Here is a 22,226-nt window from a genome sequence, read left to right on the forward strand (position 1 = left end):
AGATATGTTTAGTTTTAAATTAATAATAAAATATTTATTTTGGTTAAATCATATTTTTATATTATTTAATTTTTATATTTAATTATGTTAATTGTAAATGATCTAAATATTTATGCAAGTCATTTGAGAATTCACTGACGCATAAAATTTAAAAATCTGAGTCATTTTTCATTTTGTTCAAGAAAGTTTCACGTTTTTTTTTGTTTCAAATTTAAAACTTCAAAAAAGTATTAACTATGTCAACATTCAAAGGTTTGTCTATATTGTTATGTGTATTTTGAAAAAAATGTTTACTATAAATATACTAAAATAACAAATATTATGTGTTTACGTCTCGTCTGCTTTTGTTTAACTGTTTAACAAGAATTTTTATGGCGTATTTTTTAAACAAAGGTAGTTTTGTAAACGTATTTCTTATAAAATTCAAAATCAATTTTAAATTTTTTTTCAATTTTAAAAATTTCTGTTATTGATATTTTATATTATGTTAGTTAATGTCAAATGGGGGAAACAAAAGTACAGTGATTTGGATGTTTGTACTGATGAATCTCCAGATGTGTTCAAATCACAATTATATTCACTCACTAATGTCTTACCTGAACGCCAGAAGGTTATGTTAAAAGGTGCCACAGTAAAGGACACTTGGGGTAACATAAAAATAAAAAATGTAAGAAAACATATTTTAAACGTTTACTGTTGTATGTTCTATAAACTTATTTTAATTATAACAAAGTCACAAAAAATATTTTTTTTTACTTTTGTAATATTTTTAAATGATCTCGTTTTATTTTAAAATTTGTTATTACAAAACATATTATTGTTTGGTATATAAGCCTTATATAGTTACTTATATATATAAAATTAGTTTATTGCATAAAGCACTTTTAAAATATTCATCATAGGGTCTTACTTTTCTCATGATGGGAACTGCTGAGGAATTACCTCAAGAGCCACAAGAAAAAGTTGTTTTCCTTGAAGATATGACAGAAGACCAACTCATGTCTGCTGTAAGTTAAAATGCTATCTGGTTAAACAGCTATTTTAAAATTTGTTTTTAAAATACTTTTTCTTCATTATATGAAAAATAGGTTTTATCATTTAAATATTATTTTATTTTAAAGGACATTTGATTAAAATGTGAACTTTGTAAAAAAAATGTTTTAAAAAAAATCTTCGGGCCAAGGTGTCTGTGAGTTGATGTAACTGGCTAACTATATATATTTGCAATTTATTTAACACATATAATAGCCTATATATTTTATTACTAAAATTAAATATCTTATTCTATTATATTTAGATGGATTTGGTTACTGGTTTAGATAACTTGGGTAATACTTGTTACATGAACGCTACTGTTCAAATGCTCAGATCTGTACCTGAACTAGACTTGGCCCTTCAAGGGTAATTATTTCTCAAAATTATAAAATTGTTAAAAAATATTGAAATACAGAGAATTAAAAGTATTTATTGAATTTACTTTTAATTTGATTTTAGCAATAATAACAAGGCTTTCAATTTATATTTAATTTTTTTGTTTTAGGTATAGTGGAAATGCAGGGAGTGCAGGATTAATGGCAAGCTTAGGAGGAGGTGGAAGTGGATTGGATGATGGAGTAACTGCGGCATTTAGAGATCTTACTCAACAGCTAAAAGCAAAAGAGCAAGCCTCCATCAAACCATTTTTGTTTCTTCAACTTTTGTATATGAGGTTTCCTCATTTTGCTGAGAAAAATGAACATGGTCAACCTATGCAGCAGGTGACCTTATTGCTTTTTGTATTGTGGTTTTAAAATTTATCATAAATTATATTAACGCTGTGTTTCAGTAATTGTATTTTTTTGTATATGGATTTAATTGATTTTTACTATTTTCTTTTTTTTATTATTCAGTAGTTAGTTTTTTGTTAAATTGCTTTTTTGTTTTAATATATAAGGATTTTCCTTATTATTTTAAAAGAATTGGTATTAATCATTTAAAATTTTTATCGTTATTTGGCATTAGGATGCAAACGAATTTTTGACTGAACTTCTTCGAATTTGTCAACAAAAATTACAACCTGCACCTGTTGATATTGATGGGGAAGTCCCAGCTCAGAGAAAGAATTTTATTGACCAATATTTTGGCATCGATTTTAAAAATGTGTAGGACATAATTTGACTAGATTAATTTCTAAAATCGAGCATAATAAATGTAAGTAAATTGTGTGTCTTAACAAAATGTTTAACGTTTATCTTAGAATGCAGTGTGTTGATGAAGAAGGCAAAGAAGAGGAATCGACAACTTCATCTGAAACATCTTTTCAACTTAACTGTTTCATATCACAAGATGTAAGTATAATGCTTATTATAAGTGTTTTATTTTAGAGAACTACAAGAAATTATAATTTTTTTGCTCTTAGGTAAAGTTTATGGTAACTGGAATAAAGTCGAAGTTAAAGGAAGAGCTAACAAAGAATTCACCGACTTTAAATCGTGATGCAAAATACTTAAAAACCGTAAGATTTTTTTAAATGGGCTTTATATTAAATCTACCATACCATTATTTTAATTTATTTAATCTAGATTCATTAAATTTTAGAGTAAAATTGATCGATTGCCAGCCTACCTTTGTGTGCAAATGGTTCGGTTCTTCTTTAAAGAAAAAGGAAATGTTAACGCGAAAATATTAAAGGTAATAAAAATGGTTAATTAAATATAACAAATCTTTGTAAAAATACATTTAAACTGATTAATTCTCTTCTTTTTTTTAAAGGATGTTAAGTTTCCCATTAGCTTTGACGCTTACGAGTTTTGTACTCCTGCTCTTCAAGAAAGATTAAAGCCAGTTCGGGATCAGTTTGAGGCATGGGAAGAGGAATTACTGGAAGAGAAGATAGCTGGGAAAAATAAAGGCGGAAAGGAAAAAAAGAAGAACACCCCAAACACTCCAAACCCTAATGATCCTCTAAAGGAATATGAAAGATTCGATTTTGCTAATGGTACACTTTTTTATTTTTTTATGTCTTAAAATAATCAAGGTAACAAGCCCATGAATTGAGACTACCCTTGTCATTTTTTTTTATTTTTCCAAGTCTGATTTTTCTGGTAATGTTGCCTTCAAATATCAATCCATAGGTAAGTAAGGTTGGTTAAAATGTAAATCAACCTTGAAAATATAAATCTACATAAGACTTAAAAATGTTTTTGACTGTAGCAGTTAGCCTTATGATTATACTTCGTAGCATTTTGTGCATTTTTCCCTAAAAGCAATGTGTTGCTTAATATGAAGTAGTTTTATAAAAAGTTGCATATTGAATTGTTAAAGACAAAGGATCAAACAACAGTGGTCATTATGAACTTAAAAGCATAATCACTCATCAAGGAAGATCAAGTTCTTCTGGACATTATGTTGCATGGGTTAGGAAATCTGGAGGTATGTACTAACTTTTAAATTATATCAAGTTTTTCCAAACTATTTTTAAAATTTAAAATATTCTCTGGTACTTTATTGAACCTAGATGATTGGTTAAAATGTGATGATGACACAGTCTCTCCTGTGACCTCCGAGGAGGTCCTTAAGTTATCCGGAGGCGGTGATTGGCACATTGCATACTTGCTCTTATATGGACCCCGCCGACTTGAAGTTCGCCCAAAAAAGGCTCCAAATGGAGCAGGTGAAGCTTCCCAATCTGCTACCCCCATGGAAACAGAGTCAAATAAATCATAAAGGGTTTCAATTATCCCTGTTTAGATGTTAACTAGGAAATTTTAATTTAACACAGCCCTTGGATATATTTTTGTAATGATAAAATTATTGTTTAATGTTGGCTGCTATTTTTACAACCCCTTGTTGTAAAATGAAGCTTATTTATATTATTAAGAATCTCTAGATGGAGTTTTACAAATATTATTGTTAAAATGCTGTCAAAATATAAAAATCCGTTAAGTTCACTTGGATTTGATTTTGTTTACAAAAGTGCAAGAGAAGTAAGTGACAAATATAATTTTATTATGGGAAAGGTTTGGGTAATGTTGTCCCCTGAAACTTTTTGACAACCTGTAATAAAATAAAGTTATAATCCAAAGTAATTTACTCTAAAAAGGTGTAGACCAATCCTATTATTGTCTTGTCAATAATAACATTATTATTTTATTGTAAATATCCACAATTTTTTTATAATTTAAGGTTTAATTTTCTAATTCTTTTTGTACCTTAACAACTTTTGTTATCTTATTGCTAGTTGATGCAAAAGAAACTTGCGAATTACCCTTCTTTCTAAATTGTGAAAAAGTCTTCGAACATTTGCCCTTTACCGGGTTTCTTGGTTTGCATTTCACTTCATTTGAATCACTAGGCTATAATGAAAACATGTAAGTAATTGTAATTTTGTTCTATATGGGCCTGCGACATGTTGGCCAACTTAAGGCCAACATTGGAGCTTATGTTAGATGCTACACACTTAAAGTAATAGTGTAAAAAAGATTTTAGTTAGTTGTATTAGTAGTGGACGCTTGTTTGCACCTGGGATAATTCTTTTTGCATTTTCCACTTTTCTCGAAGTATTTCTGGCACTTCAATATCTTCTGTTTTACTTAAAGCCGAAAACGGAATTGCTGAATGAACGTGAAACTAAAAAAAACTTGTATCAAAAATTTTCAAAGATAACATACATTGTCCCCTTACATGCAAAAATGCTAGTATACATTAGGGAAATATAATTTACGTTGTTTAAGTGTGGTTTAAGGTCGACTTTAGGTAAAAGTCTGTGTCGTCGTTTTGGTTTGTACCAGTTCCCCAATATTTCACTTTTTCCCATTCGTTCGACCGTTTTTTTGTAATTTCTTTCCACTTCCTCGTCTGTTTTTTTCTTTTCACCGTAAAACAAACTGTCAACCTAGGCAAAAAGTCATAGTGATGATTTAACTATTATGTACTTATCAATACAAACAAACTAATGTAGAGGTATAACGAAATTGAAATGTAAGTTTGCAAGAAACGAGTAGGCCATAAATACAATATTGAAAAACTGAAAAGAAATACTTGTAAATGTTTTAGGTTTACTTACTGGGTGTACTTCTTTTTTAATCTCCGCCAAAGAAGGTCGATGAGTCTTCGACATGTTTCGAAATGAAGCCAACGTGCTTTTCGATGCGATAAAATTTAAAACGTTTTTTGCCAACCTCCACGCACTATACCCCGAATTAAAAACCTTTTAAACATAATAATTAATAAAAAGGTTAAAATTATTTTGTGGCCAAAATATATATGATTTTCTAGCCATTTACTTTTAAAGTGTTAGCCGATGCAACACGTTTAATATCAGGTGGTATTCGATTATGTGGCGCTCCATCTATTTTGGTTAAGTTCCAAGGCTTTTGACCGAAAGTACCTTGATATAAAATCTACTTTTGCTATCTTGTATATCTTTTTATCTTTAATAACGTGCAATTTTAATGTCGCAGGCTATATTTAAAAATTTGCTAAATTGTTGTTAAGTTATTTTAAAGAAATAGTTTTAAGAATACCAAAATATGCTCCTTGATCGCTCCAAAGACGAACTGTACCGTCTGAACAAGCGGTCAAAAGAAGTTGTTTTTCGTTGATATAAAATATGTCATTTACCGAACCAACGTGGGCTCGATAGTAAAGTAAAACGTCGGGTGGTATTGTGTTTAAATTTGACATTCTACGATTTGATAAAACCCTAAAAACTCCTTATTGTTTTATATATTATTTTTTGATAACTCTTTTACATGATACATAAAATTGTAAAAAATCTTTAAAACTATTTATTTTGATAATTAAAGTCGAATGTTTGGTTTGATTTTACATATTATCGCATTTACCTAACGCTTTCTTCGTCCATGTTCGTGCTGTCCCTTATTTGCAGCAAATCAAAGGTTCCGCCTCTCCTGCGTTGTGTGACCACTTTCTTGTAACAATATTGTGATATATCCCACACCTGAACAAAAGCATTGGGTGTGTTAATACTCCTTAAACTGAATAGATATATTTTAAAAAATATTTTCCCGAACAGTTACCTTAATATATCCGGAAGAATCACCAGTAATTAAAATCGAATTTTCTTCGTTTGTTGCCAAGGAAATAACAGACTCCCCTTCGCTATGAGCTGCAACAAACTGACCCAATAAACCCCCTTGTGGGTGAACTGACCAAGCATGTACCCATCCCTGTGCACCTGCTGCAACTAAAGTTGCAGTGTGGGTTTTGTGCGGACGACTTTGAAGAAACAGAAGCTGGAAATACATTTGAATGGTTAAATTAAAAAGTATAATTTTCACCAGTATAGACTTCCTATCTAAGGGCTTTAAACAACATCTTATTATTACTTTATCAATAGACACGTCTGCTTCCCAGTAATCACGGTCGTCTTGACCTGTAATTACATCAAGTTGGTGTCGTGTGTGGGTGGATCTGGAGTTTGGATCTAAATCCACTCTGCCTGACGGCTTTGGCATTTTACTACTAACCAAATACAAAAAAATCAGTTCGTTTTTAAAACTTTATTCCATTTATAAATTATACATACAATCTATGATATGGTCGAAAGGATACTAACTCGCTTTTTTTGTATTGTAATTGGTTTACTGAAAGTCACTTACCAAGCTTGAGTATTTGAGTTTGGAAAAATTGGGGGTAGCTTTGGTGTTGATAATTTGTCGTTAGGAATGGTTGCCTCTTCAGACGACTTTCGCATTTTCGGAGATTTTGACTAAAAAAAAAAATTTTTTTAAATATTATTACACTTAAGTTTAAGCGTATGGTATTCCGTGTTTTGGATGGACCTACTAAATTCCGTGTTTTGGATGGACGTTGATGAGTTACTGGTGTCCTTCTGCGCATTTTATGACCGTCGCTACTTAAAGGAGAATAACTCTCCATTCGATTTAACCGGCATAAAATATGACCTAAACACAAACGCAAGAAAAAAGTCAGTTCAAGTTTTTTAGACACCATAAAACTATTTTAGATTTAATATTATGAAAAAACAACGTTCACCTGAATCCATGGACCATATAAATATATCACCATCGTAAGATGAAGATGCGATAATGGCAACACCATTACTGTGCTGGAACGATGCCACACATAAAATATCATCTCTGTGGGCATCCTGCCACCTCCAATGATCGTCTTCATCATTGTCCTGACCTCGCGTATCGCTAAAACAACATAACGTATAACGTATTTGTTTTATTAACTATTAGCTTAAATGACTTTGTGGTAAAACTTTTTTTGTTCAGAAAATCATTATATGTAGATGATGGTTTGCCAAAAATCACGACTAATATAGAGTTAGTTCACTTACATATAGGCAGTTAGCTTTTTGTTCCACCCTGCAGTTATAATCTTTTGCTTTAGGCAAACCACGCTAGTTACCTACATACAATAAAATACTTTTTAACAAAGTAAAACAAAACACCTTGAGGTAAATGTAGATATTGATTCACATGGCTTTAAGTGTATTGACTTATAGAATATAGAAACTTATCTTTTATTATGGCAACGTTGTGTTTGTTATAAAAAAATCTATATTTTGTACCTCTAGATTATTTGCTGGTGCAAGTGTTCTTAAACAAGCTCCGTTGTTGAAGTTCCAGATTTTAACTGAGCCATTTCTCGAACCTGTTATCAGTCTTCTCCCAGTTTGATCAAAGCACATACAAGTTAACTCTATTCCCTTGATTGTATGGAACTGAATTGCTTTTGTTCCTGTGTTTAAGTCCCAAACTGACAGTACAGAGTCATGACCAGCGGTAACAACCTGCGTTTAAAGGCGAAATTTTACTTAAAAGTTATTATACCAATAACTTATCAATTACCATTAAAATAACTATCACACGAAAAAGTTGTAATTTGTAATATTTTTCGAAAGCATGTTTTAAAGATTTATAAAAAAGGGTTAAATTTTACTACCAATTGTAAATTAAAAATATTATTTGTTGTAACTACCTGGTTAAAGAGTTTGTTGTAGAGAACAGCACTGACAGGAGAATCATGTGACTTGATGTTCATTTGATCTACTTTTTTGTTGTCATCATAACCTTCAAGAACGCCTACCTGTTATTAAGTAATATATGTTTTGTACCTTAATATCTTGGTTTTGTCAAGTTGTGCAAAAACTAGTTGGTGTTTTTAAAATTGTTAACTTTTTGGAGAATATTTTACCTGCATAGTACCCACTAACAACGACTTTGTATGTTTGTGATAAAATATAGAGTTGATCATATGAGATTCTGGTCCCATTTTCAAGAAAGATCTTGGGCCTAATACTTGAGTGGTAGTGTGGTCATGTAACTCTATTATTCGAATTGTCTAACAATTGGTAAATTTAATTTTAAAAAGAACATTATGAATATAGGTTTGGTGTATACTAAAACAAACTACAGTTTTAAACACTAACACTAAATTGCAAAAAAATACTTACTCGGTCTTTCCCACATGTCATGACTTGTCCAGCGGCTATAATTTGAACATGAATGACCGGTGTAAGATGTCCTTTGATACTAGATGCGGGTTTGGAACTGTACGGGTTCCATGTACGGATGACACCATCAAAACTACCGGTAACTAAAGGTATGTTTGGTAGTAATTTAGGATTTCTAAGGTCTTACTGTAATTTTATATGGCAATTCAATTAGGGCATGTATATAGAGTATTTACATTTTCAATTTAACATTTGGACAAAGCAAAATAAAAACCCATTTAGCTTTTGTTAAAGAAGTAAAGAATCTTACCGACTAGATTCCAGTCTCTCGAGTAATCCAGAGCCAAAATTCCTTTTCTCACCCGACAATAGCAACTCCTGTCAAGAAAACATATATATATATATATATATATATATATATTACACAAAAAAACTAAATTATATGTTTAATTTACCTGTTGGATCTTAGTTTTGTAAATCCTGGCCACTTCGCCTTGTAAGTAATATTTGTAATATCTCCTAAGAACATTGAGTCGTCGTCAGTTGCACTGCATGATATAAAACATTCTAACCCCTGGGCTAGTTGATAGTAATGTACACTATTCACCCAGTTTGTGTGAATACTCTTTCAAGAAAATGCGAAAATTAATTTGAAATACTCATTTGGGTACTAATTGTTGTAGATACTTACTTCGTACATCATGCAATGAGCCCCGCTTATTTTTTGTTTCAAAATCCTTATCATTGGAATTCTTTGAACAACTCCTGATAATATTTTGACAAATTTAATAATAACTCTTTTTTAACAACTTTAACGAAACAAACTGCTTTACAAATTTTAATCCGTCACCTTTCTGTGGATATACGCCAAATAAGCCTTTTCTTAAGGCTTCTACAAACCGAAAAACAATCACACTACCGCTTGAATCACCCGCTAATAACGTCGAAATGTTAAGGTTTTCATGATCAAACCTATTTTAATATATAGATATTATGTTATGGCGTGTTACGTAACCTACCGTTATGGCACAATATTTACCAGTAATTAATGCAGAGAATGGCATCTTTAAAACCAGTTAATTGAAAGTGACGTTCGAACTTCACTGCTGTGATGTCATAAAAACCTACACTTTAAGGTTGCTAGTTAATATGATTGTTTAAAAAAACGGATTTCATTAAACATTTTAACTAAAATCTCTGTATTAAAGCATAAAATATATATATATTGTTGTAATATGTAGATGTTTCCTAAGGTTTGTTAGTTCAATCCCACCGCCAGCATGCTAAACCGTTTGGATTTACACTCACAAAAAAAATTAAATATTTTAGCAATCTTTTACGTGGAATAAATTAAAAAACTTAATTTATGAAAAGTAATTTATAAATCAGCTGTAAAACAACTGACTGATTTCCCTTTCAGTTGAGCTGATTGCAATCAGGTTTACGTTGGCGCACGGAGCCAGATCAGTCAACCAAAGAGGAACACTCGACTCTATTACAGATGAAACCTACAACACTTAATAACATTTTACTAAAATAGAGTGTGACCAAAAACATAAGTGCGCACCTTATAACATAGTAAAACATAAAATCTGTTATTTACTTTGGACTGCATTTTTACCTACAATATATCCAAGAAATAGTTTTTTACACACAATTATGTTATTAGTTTTTACTCAAGGTAATTTATATGAGATTTATGTAGTTTTTTTTAAAACCTAAAAAACATGGTTTTAATGTTTTTTTATACCGCTAATGACTTTTGCAGCTCGAAATCTGCTCCATAAAAACCAAGCTGTCCATCTTTACTCATTGCAATATACTTCCCGCCAGGGTTATCTCGATCCAAGGCCTTTTTACCATGCCGGTTAGCGAGGTTTTGATAAAATGTAATTCTAACAATCTGGTCTCTATGGTTTCTATTTTATAATATAATAAGATTTACTGTTTTTCAAACAGCAATAGCATTACCCATTTGAATTTACTTACGACTGTAACTCACGAAGAGGGGTCGGAAAAGGAACCTGAATTTTTTTTAAATATAATAAAAATTAAAACAAATTTAAAAAATTTAAAAAAATTAGTGGAAATTTTACAATTGACAAACCTCTTTGATAAGGCTTGTCATGGTGTCTTTTTCCTGATATTCTAACAACATATAGGACAAATATTCATCCTAAGAACATATATTTAACCAGCAATGTTAATATTAAGTAATACACTAAAAAACACTTATCTATATGGAAACAAATCGATTATTTCTTACCCAGTCCACCGTACCATCACAGTTAGTGTCAACTTTCATAAACAAAATTTCCAGTTCTTTATCATCAATTTCAGAACCCATCGTTTTTTTAATTGCTTCACGAAATTCGTCGATGTCCAATCCACCACCGTCATCAGCATCTGCCTCCTAGGATAGACAGTTACAAAAAAGTGTTAAAAAGCAGCATAGCTATATTACAGGTTTATAGCCCGCAAAAAAGGAACCGCCGGCAAGCCATGCTAAACACAAAAAAACAGGAGTCGTTACTATCGACATCTTTTTTCCTACGCTACAATGGCCCAGCTTTACCTACAACCTGGAATGTAATGTTAATTACTACTTCTAGGTATTATACTGCTAGCTCAAGTAAACTAAACGATGATGTAGATTTTATTTGGGTACCTGAAATATAGTTTCGAGTTTTTTTAAGTGCTCAAAGTTCATTTGATCTTCTAACTTACTAGCGGTCGATGCTTTAGATTTTTGCTTTGTTTTTAAAGCTAAATAAATAAAAATCGTGAATTTCAATTCTCCAAATAAAGGATTTTATTTAAAATATACCTTTTGAAAGTGGTTGAACTTTTGGGTTTATTTTTTTATCGTCACCTCCGTCGATTGCATCATTGCCTGTTCTAATGTCGTTTAAACATTTAAGTTTGTTAATTGATATTCTAACGAACACTGTCAAATAAGTAAGTTAACTTCCTTATAAATATATAGTTCTTAAGTTATTAACATATCTATTGGTTAGAAATGGTCGGCACTGAATTACATGTCGCTTTTTAATATTTTGCAGATTTATATCTAAATAGTTAATTTCTTATCTTATAAAAAATAATTTTTACCTTTTCGGCTCTGGGTCTTCATTTTGAGCTTTTTCGTGATCCGATAAAGATGTCGCCGAGTTAGGATTGTCATCAGAAGAAAGGGACGTTTGCGAAGTTACTTCCTCCATTTTTAAACATTAAACGAAATTCTCAAAAGTATTATTTATTGAACTATCAGAGGCCTGCACCCAAAATAGGAGCGTTGAGTTAATGCTTGTAGAATTTTACTTACAATAAAACTTAGTTCAATGAATTACCTTTCCATGTTTTCTTAATGAAAAAAATTTCCTAACAATGATTTTAATATACTACTATTTGGTTGACTAAATTTTTTTATTAATGAAAAAAGTTATTTGTGATGTCATAAACGCATTTTAAGTTCAACAAATGACCTACTTGGTTAATTCCATTTTCTAAAGTATAGAATCTAAAACTAATTCTTAATTCAAAAAAGCACAAGTTATTGCATTCTATATATTTTTAATATATATTAAGTAAAAATTTTTCCAAATAATATTCTATAGATTTAACGAAACGACATTCACATACATATTACAGATTTAACCAAAACAGCCTTTAAATAACAATTTTCTTTTGATTTTTCACGCTTTTTTGACAATAGCCACAAAATAGTGTTGCCAAGACAATTGTAAACAAGATAACAAATACTGCAAAGATGAAAAATGTATTATCAAAATCTTTGGCAAGCATCGTTTGGGCCTCAACGAAATCTAAAATTAAACAACAAAAGTTTAAATCCGTGTATTTAATTTATATTTGTGGTTTTTTACCTTCACAAGTTTTGTAATCCTCTGTAAGAATTCTACCATGGTAACAACCGCATTTAACTCCAGTTGTAAATTCTTCACATAAATCAGAGCAACCACCATTATTCTAAAAACGCCCCAAAAGTTGGTATTTTATTTTACTCATTAGTAAAGTACAAACTATCTTGATGTATATAATAAGTTGCTTAAAAAAGGTGAAATAAAAAAAATAATGGTTTAACCATTCTACATATTTCCTGCTTCATGAAAATTGGTCCAACTGTCAAAAGTTGCTCAAGTTCTTGAGCCGCCAAACTTCGTTTCTTTTTTGAGCAGCCCTGTAAAATAAATTTACCATTTAATATTTATACGACCAAAATCACAATATTTATATGACTAACAAGTTGTTGCTATTTTGTTAATCAATGGATGTTATTGCTACTGTTTTTTAATTGTTATGTTACTACCATGAATAGTCTTCAAAACTTTTAATGTAGAAACTTAAAATCGCATAAAATTTAAAAAACTAGTAGCCTACCGCAAAATCACCGCAAGTCCCATCAGCAGTATTGTCACATATGGTAACTTGGCAATGTAAATAAATAGCCTGCTGGTCGGCAGAAACATTGGTCCAAACAAACGATCTCATGAGAAAAGAAGCTGATCCTGGTTGAATGGCTCTTGTGATGTTAACTTGGCCGTTGTCATTCAGGGCATTGTTAATAACACAGCTAAACAAATTGATATAAATACAATAATGCACAAACGTTAATAAATCTGTATTCATACCAAGGGCCAATACTTGACCCAAAATAAAAATGAAATAAATAGGTGATATATTTATATTTTAGTGAAAATGGGGTAAATAAAAATTGAAACCTTTCATCGATAAACAGATAAGTAAATTCATCTATTAAACTTGATGATGTTCGAGTTGCCCAGCATTCTCTTACCTGTTAAGATATTTAAACAAACATTTGATTTATTAATATCTCTGTTAAAACACATAAAAAGTCGAAAAACTAAAAAAGTTTACAAGATTTCCGAAAATTATATTAGAACTTCATTTTGTGTAACTGCTGTTAAATAAACTTTTTTTTGTGGAGGTATAGATTACTTTAAGGTGTCATTACCTGTAAAAACAGTACACTGTCATCATTTCCTAAATCACCCGAAAAAGAAAGTTGGGCACCAATGTAATCTGGCACCCTAACAGATTGACCTTGTCCTAAAGGTGTGTTAAAGGTTTCATCAAATAAACCAAAAAGTACTTCAAAATTTCCTTCGCCCATTTTACCTTCTTGCTGTAATTTTCTGTAAACAAAATACTAATGTACGATTACAAATATCGTTTACGTAAAAATATGTTATACATAAATGACTTACCTTATTTCTGGTATAACAAAGGAAGAATTGACAAGAATTGATGTATCAAATTCGCAAGCTAAAGGAAGACAGAGATTATTATGCCTCTGAATTATTTGTGTAACGTTGTTTTGAATTCTCCAAACTAACCACTCAAACACAAGTTTATCGCCAACATCCTGTTAATTTAAAAGGTATTCAACGTTTAAATTTTTTTTAAATTTGTTAATGTGATGCTATAGTCAATTTACGTTTTGTAACCTTCGTAAATCTGTTTTAAACGAATTGCAGTATGTTAGCCTAGCAATAATCTATAGATTAATATGCAACCAGTACTAAAAGAATGACCAAGCAAAACCTTAACTTTGACTGTATTATTGCACAAGTATACAAAGTTGGTGTTTGTGCTTGGTATTCGTTTTGCCTTTAAGGTAATATCAAAAAGATAAAATGTTGTTACTTACGGTAATATTGGGTAAACAGCTTGAAATGTTAAATTTAAATTCAACAACAAATCTAGATCTAAAGGTTGGTTTACATTCGTTTGGTACTGAATCATAATCATCATTGTCACAAACAAACAAAAGGGAGGAGTCAGAAACAGTGAGTCTTCTAAGATCTTCTTGGTAAAGACTAAAAAAAATTATTTATTATACTAATCTTTTTGATTTAAATATAGAAATAACTTACATAATCTTTATTTCTTTAGAGCAAATGATATTACCTGTGAAAATATCACATCAAAAGTTAATTCACCGTCATTTATCTATAAAAATCAATAAAGTCAATTTTAAATGGTTACCTTCGTTTAAAACAGTAACAAAGCCTAGGCTAGATGGCATTTTTTCAATACAAGTTGATAAAAGTTGAACAATAAGTTGATTTCCGGAAACAGTTGGACTTTCTACTTCAAACACATTTCTATCAAATGAAGAATTCAACAAACTGAAGTCGCCTTCTTCGCCAGTAAATATCTTTGGTTAGGAAAATATTACAAAAAAATTAGATTTAAACTTTAAAGAAGTAGTATAAAAATATGTATAGTATAAGCAAACACGCAATTTATTTAAAATGCGTTGTTTAAAATGTGAGTAAATAATATTGAAATTTCTGTTTGTTACGAATTGTTTTTTAGTTATACATTTTATAACAATTTGTTTACCGTAAAACCATCTCCATCGCCTATTGCTATATCGTAAAAAATTATATTTGGAGGATCTCCAGTAGGAAAATTAATCCTCCACTCAAAAAAGGTGGCCAACGGATAATTTAAATTCATCGAATATCCAGGTGTATAAAATATTCCTGGAATACAATCGACTTCGTTGTATTCGTAGTTCTGAACTTTATAAATAGGACAAAGGATTTTTTTTCGTTTTTAACGTTTTTAAATTTAAAGTTAAGCTATTTTCAAAACATTTTTTTACAACTGATTTTTTTTATTAAAAATATTACTAACACGTTTCTATTGCAAAGGTAAATTCAGAAAAAGATGCTCCAAATGTGCATTCAATAAACAGCCAACTAATCGGCATGTCTTGTGAAAAAACGGTAATTCCATTTTCGGGACTTGTTCCATTTAGAAATCCAATTATATTTTCTGGTCTTGTTTCTCCGGCATATATCTAAACAAAGTAGAGTTTAATTTTTATATCTACAAGGTGCAAAACAATTTTTAAATGTGGTTTTACGATAAGGTGTTTTTCTATGTTACATTTTTTTAAATCGTATAAATTGGAAATAAAACTACATACAATACAAGATCCGCCAGGTCCAAGATCACCGTTTACACTATAAATGGCAAACCGATCCTTTTGTATAGTTAAAATCCGAACAACTTCGCATGTAGAATGGGTACCACTTTCCAAGTTAACATGGCTATTCTTGCCACCATTAAACATATTGCAAGGATCAAAACTTCCTGAAAAACATAAAGTATTTGGAGACTTTCCTAGTGTATTCGAAGTAATTAACACTATTACACTTTAATTAATTATGTAAACAATATCTTATTAGATTTTTTACAAAGTAGCGTTTAACAAGTTGTTAAAAACAGGACTTACTATGCAAAACTCTGAATTCTATATGATATGTTCCATTAGGATACCGCTCATCGGTGAATAGATAGTAGTTTAACACTCCTGCGCTTCTAATGTGGGTTAATGTTATAAAAGGTGTGTCATCCGACTGATGAACTGAGTTCCCAGACTCAGCATGAAATATCTAACATTTTTTATAAGCAAAACCTTATTTTAAAACTGAATTCTTAACAAAAGCATCAATAAAGTTTTAAAAAAAATTACTGCGCTCAAGAACCATCAATAACTTTTTTTTAAATTGAAATGTTTCATGACTAAATGGTAGGAAAAATTAAATTTACATAGAAAATGTCTTCAGGTCCAATAGAAAAGTCATCCGTAATTACGAAATCTACATCAGTATCAGCATTTTGCAATTCCCAAATTATCGCCACCAACATAGGACTCACCAGGCATGGGATACTGTAGTGTTTGAAAGTTCCCAGTAAGTGTAACATTAACGTTTATAATGTTTAAAGCTGTAATAAAAAAAAAAACGTTTAATGCACAGTCAGTCGCAGCTCCTATACGCTACACATTTGTACAGTCAAAAAGTTTTCTAATAGTTAACTTGGCAAACACCTGCAAAATATTTGAATATTATTGTTTCTGAGTCGTGATCACAGCTAATAAAAAACCCACTGGATCCGTCATTGGATACAAATATAGGACCTTGCAACTGTCCATCAGTAACTAGGATGCCTATTAACGGAGAACCTTCCGATCTACTAAGCTTAAATAATTGTTTTAAATCATATGTTTTTAAAAGTGACATACGTTATAACATATGCAATAATTAATCTGGCAAATGCTCATCCAATTTTTAAAAGCGGGGTTTCATATTTTTTTAATTATTTACACTAGACGGTACAAACAATATTTAGGTTATAACTGTATTACAGCGTACACACAATACCTAATTTGTAGTTATTTTATGTAACATTCAAAGGGTGGTTTAAATAATATAGTTTTGAAGTAAGCCCAAGCTACTTACATTACAAGTTGCTACTTCCAAGTCCCCTTCCACTATCATTACATAGTAATCACCTGGTGTAGTAACTGTAAAATTTGCGTTGCTTGGACAACTCGCTGGAGCAGACCATACGCCTGTGGTGTTTGCGGTGACAATGTTGCATTCCGCTAGTTAAAAAAAAAGTTAAAAAATTTTTTAGCATTTTGCTACCAATTTTTTTAACAGACCACAAACTATATATTTTTTAGAACATACGTTGTGCTTGTCCTTCTTTAAGCAACGAAAAAACGATTATAAAACAGCTTAGATACCACATACTTGTTCGTTCAGACACAAAACGTAAATGTATGTATGCAGTACCAATACTTCCTTTACCAGAACTGATTCATATTACGTTTCCTCGTATATAAAGCAATGTTGTAAGAACCTTATAACATTTTGGCGCTTAATATGTTTCCTTTTGGTTTAAACAATGTATACATGTTGGAGCATAAACGTAATATATACCAGTCTTTCCTCTTTATAGCAATGTTAATTATTTAGGTTGTAATTTTATTTAACAGGTTAAATTCTATTTGTAAACGGTCCAACAAATTTAAAGTTGCTAAAATATAGGATCTGCTTTAAGTTTTATTTATTTTGGGTTAAAAATGGTTAATTTATATTATTTAAAGCGTTTATTTTACATGACGACGATTTTTAATAGCAAAACATAATGGTGTGTTTGAAAAATTTTTGGTACAGTGATCGCATAAAAATGGCAAATAAAATAAAAGTAGTTAAAAGAAAATATATTTTGAACAAAATGTAACATTAATTGACAACTAACACATTAAGAAATATAAAAACATTTCCTTCTCACTGAAAACTAATGTTGATAAAGTTGATAATATAATTAAATCTTATTGACTAGTTAATAGGCTATGTTAATCGAGGTATTGACTAAATTTTATTTAATACTATATGTTTTATTGTGTTTTAATACTTAATAAAAACCAAATTTATTTAGAAAATAATTTAAGTCGCCTCGTCATCTTTAATGTAACAAGGGTTATCAACATGAAATTCTTCATGTAAACCTAAATCTCTGTCATCTTGTATTAGTTTACGCGCGCTGTTTGTAATGCGATGGGATGAAGGAGCGTTCGAAAAGTTGTTTTGTTGATGTTTTAAATTTCTATGACGGTTTTGGCTTGGGCTATATGCACCAAGTCGCCTTCTCGTACGCGAAGGAGATTGACTTTCGTCGATGCGAGTAAATAAACTGGAAGAATGTGTTTGGTTTGACGATTCTTTATGTTTTTCAACAAAACTTCTCTGCAAATTAGACAATTAGTTTAATATAACAATATCAGTACTGGAATGTTGAATTATTAGATAACTCTTTTGTTTAATCAACTATTTTTAAAGTGGTTCTATTTTATTCCAGTTTTGTCTAAAGAATATTGTTTTGTTAAATTTAAATTTCAAATCTGTTTGTAATATTTACTTTTTCAGTTGGGCTTCCTAGTAAGTGTTCTTCATCGATAACAACACCGGGTTTTTTAATGGTTTGAGTAAAACTTGTTTCTTTTGCGAGATTAAAATATGATTTACGATGATGACCTTAAACCAAAAAAATATAGTTTATCGGGATAGGTTCCACATGTTGTTTAGTTACAACAAAATTTACAAGAAAACTTACGTGATTGTAAAGATGCCTTATTTCTAGCGTGCAAATGAGTTAATGATTTCATTTCCACTTTTACACTACCCTTATTGCACGAATCCCTAAAACAACAACATTAAAAAAATAAAATAAAAATACTAATTTTGTAACCAATAAAATGGTGGTCTATTACCTATGCTTTTTGCCGTGCTATAAACATTAGTCACACTTTTTATTTAAAGAAAATAAAAATAAAACTTTAAGTTTACCGATCAGAATGTTTGTCAATTTTAACACCGCGCAGTTTGTTAACAATATCATGGTGTGGTACATTAACCTTGACAGAAGAATTTGGGATTGAAGAATGAGAATTTACAGCTTCTAATTCTGTAGCTCTGCTATAATATAATGAAATATTACATTTCGATATTAAAGTAGGTAAAATTTCAAGATTTAGTTGTTTGAATATGTCCTGTGTAAATGTACATTAAAACATTTTTGTCTTACTTGACATCTTCCTGGCTCGAAAGGTCAACAAAACTGCTTGAATTTGAATATTGGTGAACATTAACATTTTGCAAATCCCCATCACTGGCTGACCTGCAAACAAAAAACACTAATATTAAACTATGATGTAAAGTTATCAAAATCAGCCTTGACAAGATCTTAGTGCTACTCTTTTTAAAAAAAGAACACCTTTAAGTTGAGATACAATAAAAAAATTTTTGTTAATAAGGCTTTACAGCCTAATTATAGGATGACTATCTTGTCTTAAGTTAACTGTAGCAAATTTTTACATTAATACTAATAATATTGCAGGATAATTGGCTTAGCGGGAGTTCCTACCATAAATAAACCCTTACTTAAAAGTGCTACATCATGGAAGCTGTGGGGATGAAACCCAGAGCCTTGTATAGTAATGTCAAGATTTCTAACCACCGCAACATGCCACCAGTCTAAAATAAATATATTACCTGTCCACTACATAATTACTTGTTGAAGACAGATCACATTGCACGTTTGGGTCACTATAGTAAGCTGAGTTGGTTTCACCAGAGATAATGATATCAAGTGGCAATGATTGACGTGTTATGCCAGCTATGTCATGTCGTTCAGTACAGTACTCAGTCTAAAAAAAAAAACATATAGAGTATAATCTTAATACAAAAGTAATTAGATTGTAGTAAATTAACTTTTTATTTTGTTTAAAATAGTTTTGAAGTTATATTTAGGCATTACATACTTTCATTATGGTTTTTATTGCATCATTCATTCTTAAATGTAGACCAGCTATTACTGGTGATTGGTTTTTGTTTTTGTTAGAAAGAAGTCCAGCTTTTAGACGAACACAAAGTGAAATCTATAAAAAATAGAACTATTAAATGTGGTTTTGCTTATTCATAAATATAAGCAATTTATTATGAATGCTATTTTAATTTATTGATACCAATATAACATTTACAGAAGAATATATAAAAATAAATAAATTAAACATACACAGTTGTGAATTATTCAATAACAACTTAATATCTTATTTTGACAAAATGTAAATTAAATTATACCCTACCTGTATAGAACTGTTTAAAGTCATTTCTTTTTCTAAGTCATCATATTCAATGGACAAAGAATTTTTAAAGTCAATTTTAGCTTCTCTTTTTGACCAAGAAACTTTTGATTCACTAAAAGATAAAAGGAATCATTTTGTGTTAAAGACTTAGAAAATACTAAACCATTAGAATTTAGAGTTAAACATTAATGTACAGATTTCAGTTTGCAAATTGTCACAATACAAAATGTATTGTAATAGGAGAAAATTACCAATGTTTTTCTGAACAGGCATATGAATGACTTCCTGGCCTTAACAGTATTGTTTCTGATTTTCTTTTTAACGATGGAATCGGTATGTATTCATTGTGTGGTAGAATTGCAGTTCTCAAAAACAAATGTAAAACAACGTCCTTAAAATACACACAAAAATGTCAGTTAAACAATCAGGCAAAATATTAGTTCTTTTAATTTTATTTCAATTTTCATTAAAGGCACAAAAAATATTTTAAGATTTAAGTATGCCAAACTTCTAATATTTTAACATGATATATTGAGTTTGTTATAGATTTGTTATTGTTTGAATAGTCATAATAAAACTTATTTGTTGTTGGCAAGTCAAACACCATCATTTTTAAACTTAGCCCTATGTACACACTAAATTCAAGTAATACTTGTTCATACAAACGTCAATGATCATAAAAGTTATTTACTTTGGCAACCAAAGTCAACATACCTTCGACAATTGTGACGTATCTAACAAACTTGTAAGAATTATTTCCCATACACGAACTTTAAACACCTTGTTCTTGCTATTATATTGAAATGATAAAGTAAATGTTCCAGCGCCTGGATTTATTTGAACAATAAAACCATGAATTATGTTTTTCTACATACATTGCGTAACTTAATTGGAGTACTTAAACATACCAAAGTTTTCAAAAAATGTTTTTTTAAATTTAAACAAAACAAAATTTTAAAATATGAACTTTAGTTTAAAAATGGTTTAATAATTTAAGATTTCTTAGAATTAGTCTTAAACTTACTGTCATCTGCAGTAGAACATGTTGATGAATTTAAAGAAGACATGCTACCATAACCTTGCGATTTTATTTCTTGCCATGCCATTTGTTTTTTAATATCAGGCGATGAAGTCTTAATAATTTGAGGTGTATTTGCGAATACATTGCTTTTCTTGTTCGATGGTGAAATTTTTTGTTCTGGTTTAGTGTTTGTAGTTTTGGGTGATTTGTTTTTTAAATGCGAAGAAATCTTTTTTTTATTTGGTTCTATTAAGGGAGATTTTTCTGCAAAAAATATTACAATTAAGCTTATAAATTTATGTTTTTGTTAATAAAATACTTAAGTATAAATAAGTTGCCTACATACCTTTATACCCAAGTTTTTTGAGCAACTTTAAGGCTTGAGGATGAGAGACCATTGAAATACAACTTTTTCCTTCCTTGTTCAATATATGAGGATCACCTCCTATAAGGCAAAACACAAAAATATTTTTACCTTAATAAAATATATATATATATACAGATTATATCAAGAAGTTGTAAACTTCTACCTTTTTCAAGAAGAATTTCTATGCAATTTTCATGTCCTTCCTGACAAGCATAATGAAGTGGTGTGTTGTTGTTTAACTCGTCTGCTTTATTTGGATTACCATTGTTGTCCAATAGCAACTGTAAATATAAATAAAAATCTTTTAAATTACTTTTCACATAGTTTTTTCTTTTATAACTTGCTTTAAAGTTTTACACACTATTAGTATATATTTTACTTGTAAAATTTCAACATCCCCATTCACAGATGCTTCATGCAACAAATTCCATCCAAAAAGTCCAATATCATTTGGGTTGCAACCTTAACATACATAAACAACAATAATTTATGATGTAAAAATTTGTTTCCCCTTTTTTCTTTTAAATATTGCTACTACAGTTAAACTTTTTAGGTAAATAAATTTGTACCATTTTGTAAAGCTTTCTCTGCAGCGTCTATATCTCCAAGAAGAACAGCCACGTGAAGATCGTCATCTGCATGCTTATCTGAGCCCATTTTAAATAATTGGTCAATCAAATAAAGCGATTCAATTATAACAAACTGACAAAAAATTTTCCATGTTTTTCTTCAGTTTTAGGTTCAGACTCTTTAAAAGTACTGCTAAAGTTTACTGAGTTCTATTCGATTACAACCTTGATAATGACGGAATAAAAAAAGTAAACAACGACTGTGTAAACACAAAGAGAACTGGCAATTAAACCTTTTACGCACGAAAAGCTCTTTAAACCACTTATAATAAAACCCTTACAACCAAATT

The 22,226-nt window shown here is 30.1% G+C and overlaps 3 protein-coding genes across 3 annotated transcripts; 1 reads left to right on the forward strand and 2 right to left on the reverse strand.

Moving 5' to 3' along the window:
- The first annotated feature begins 171 nt into the window (after positions 1-171).
- LOC145749434 (ubiquitin carboxyl-terminal hydrolase 14-like) lies at positions 172-4,029 on the forward strand. The gene is made up of 12 exons (XM_082565199.1): positions 172-252; positions 492-667; positions 903-1,007; positions 1,298-1,401; positions 1,541-1,757; positions 2,002-2,141; positions 2,237-2,327; positions 2,399-2,494; positions 2,578-2,670; positions 2,752-2,977; positions 3,304-3,411; positions 3,497-4,029. Exons 1-12 carry the CDS (start codon positions 237-239, stop codon positions 3,703-3,705), a joined length of 1,581 nt encoding a protein of 526 aa, XP_082421325.1. The 5' UTR covers positions 172-236; the 3' UTR covers positions 3,706-4,029.
- LOC145750741 (WD repeat-containing protein on Y chromosome-like) lies at positions 3,988-11,649 on the reverse strand. Its single transcript, XM_082566823.1, has 31 exons — positions 11,540-11,649; positions 11,256-11,326; positions 11,097-11,194; positions 10,695-10,841; positions 10,536-10,604; positions 10,418-10,452; positions 10,179-10,347; positions 9,834-9,936; positions 9,468-9,552; positions 9,279-9,400; positions 9,120-9,193; positions 8,884-9,053; positions 8,739-8,806; positions 8,429-8,571; positions 8,170-8,316; positions 7,954-8,061; positions 7,544-7,765; positions 7,310-7,380; positions 7,000-7,163; positions 6,790-6,908; positions 6,603-6,712; positions 6,330-6,465; positions 6,021-6,236; positions 5,826-5,941; positions 5,505-5,683; positions 5,265-5,368; positions 5,045-5,188; positions 4,703-4,873; positions 4,501-4,608; positions 4,191-4,334; positions 3,988-4,035 (listed from the first exon to the last, which is right to left on the reverse strand). The coding sequence occupies exons 1-31, from the start codon at positions 11,647-11,649 to the stop codon at positions 3,988-3,990; spliced, it is 3,771 nt and encodes a 1,256-aa protein (XP_082422949.1).
- A 5,783-nt stretch (positions 11,650-17,432) lies between these two features.
- Positions 17,433-22,155, reverse strand: LOC145750470 (uncharacterized). Its single transcript, XM_082566511.1, has 15 exons — positions 21,877-22,155; positions 21,687-21,769; positions 21,471-21,588; positions 21,287-21,385; positions 20,944-21,204; positions 20,634-20,746; positions 20,171-20,310; positions 19,920-20,031; positions 19,596-19,712; positions 19,327-19,481; positions 18,860-18,952; positions 18,622-18,750; positions 18,389-18,474; positions 18,194-18,309; positions 17,433-18,021 (listed from the first exon to the last, which is right to left on the reverse strand). Exons 1-15 carry the CDS (start codon positions 21,962-21,964, stop codon positions 17,722-17,724), a joined length of 2,010 nt encoding a protein of 669 aa, XP_082422637.1. The 5' UTR covers positions 21,965-22,155; the 3' UTR covers positions 17,433-17,721.
- Between the last annotated feature and the right edge of the window lie 71 nt (positions 22,156-22,226).

The sequence above is a fragment of the Corella eumyota genome, chromosome 4 (assembly GCF_963082875.1).
Source record: "Corella eumyota chromosome 4, kaCorEumy4.1, whole genome shotgun sequence".
NCBI classification, from domain to species: domain Eukaryota; kingdom Metazoa; phylum Chordata; class Ascidiacea; order Phlebobranchia; family Corellidae; genus Corella; species Corella eumyota.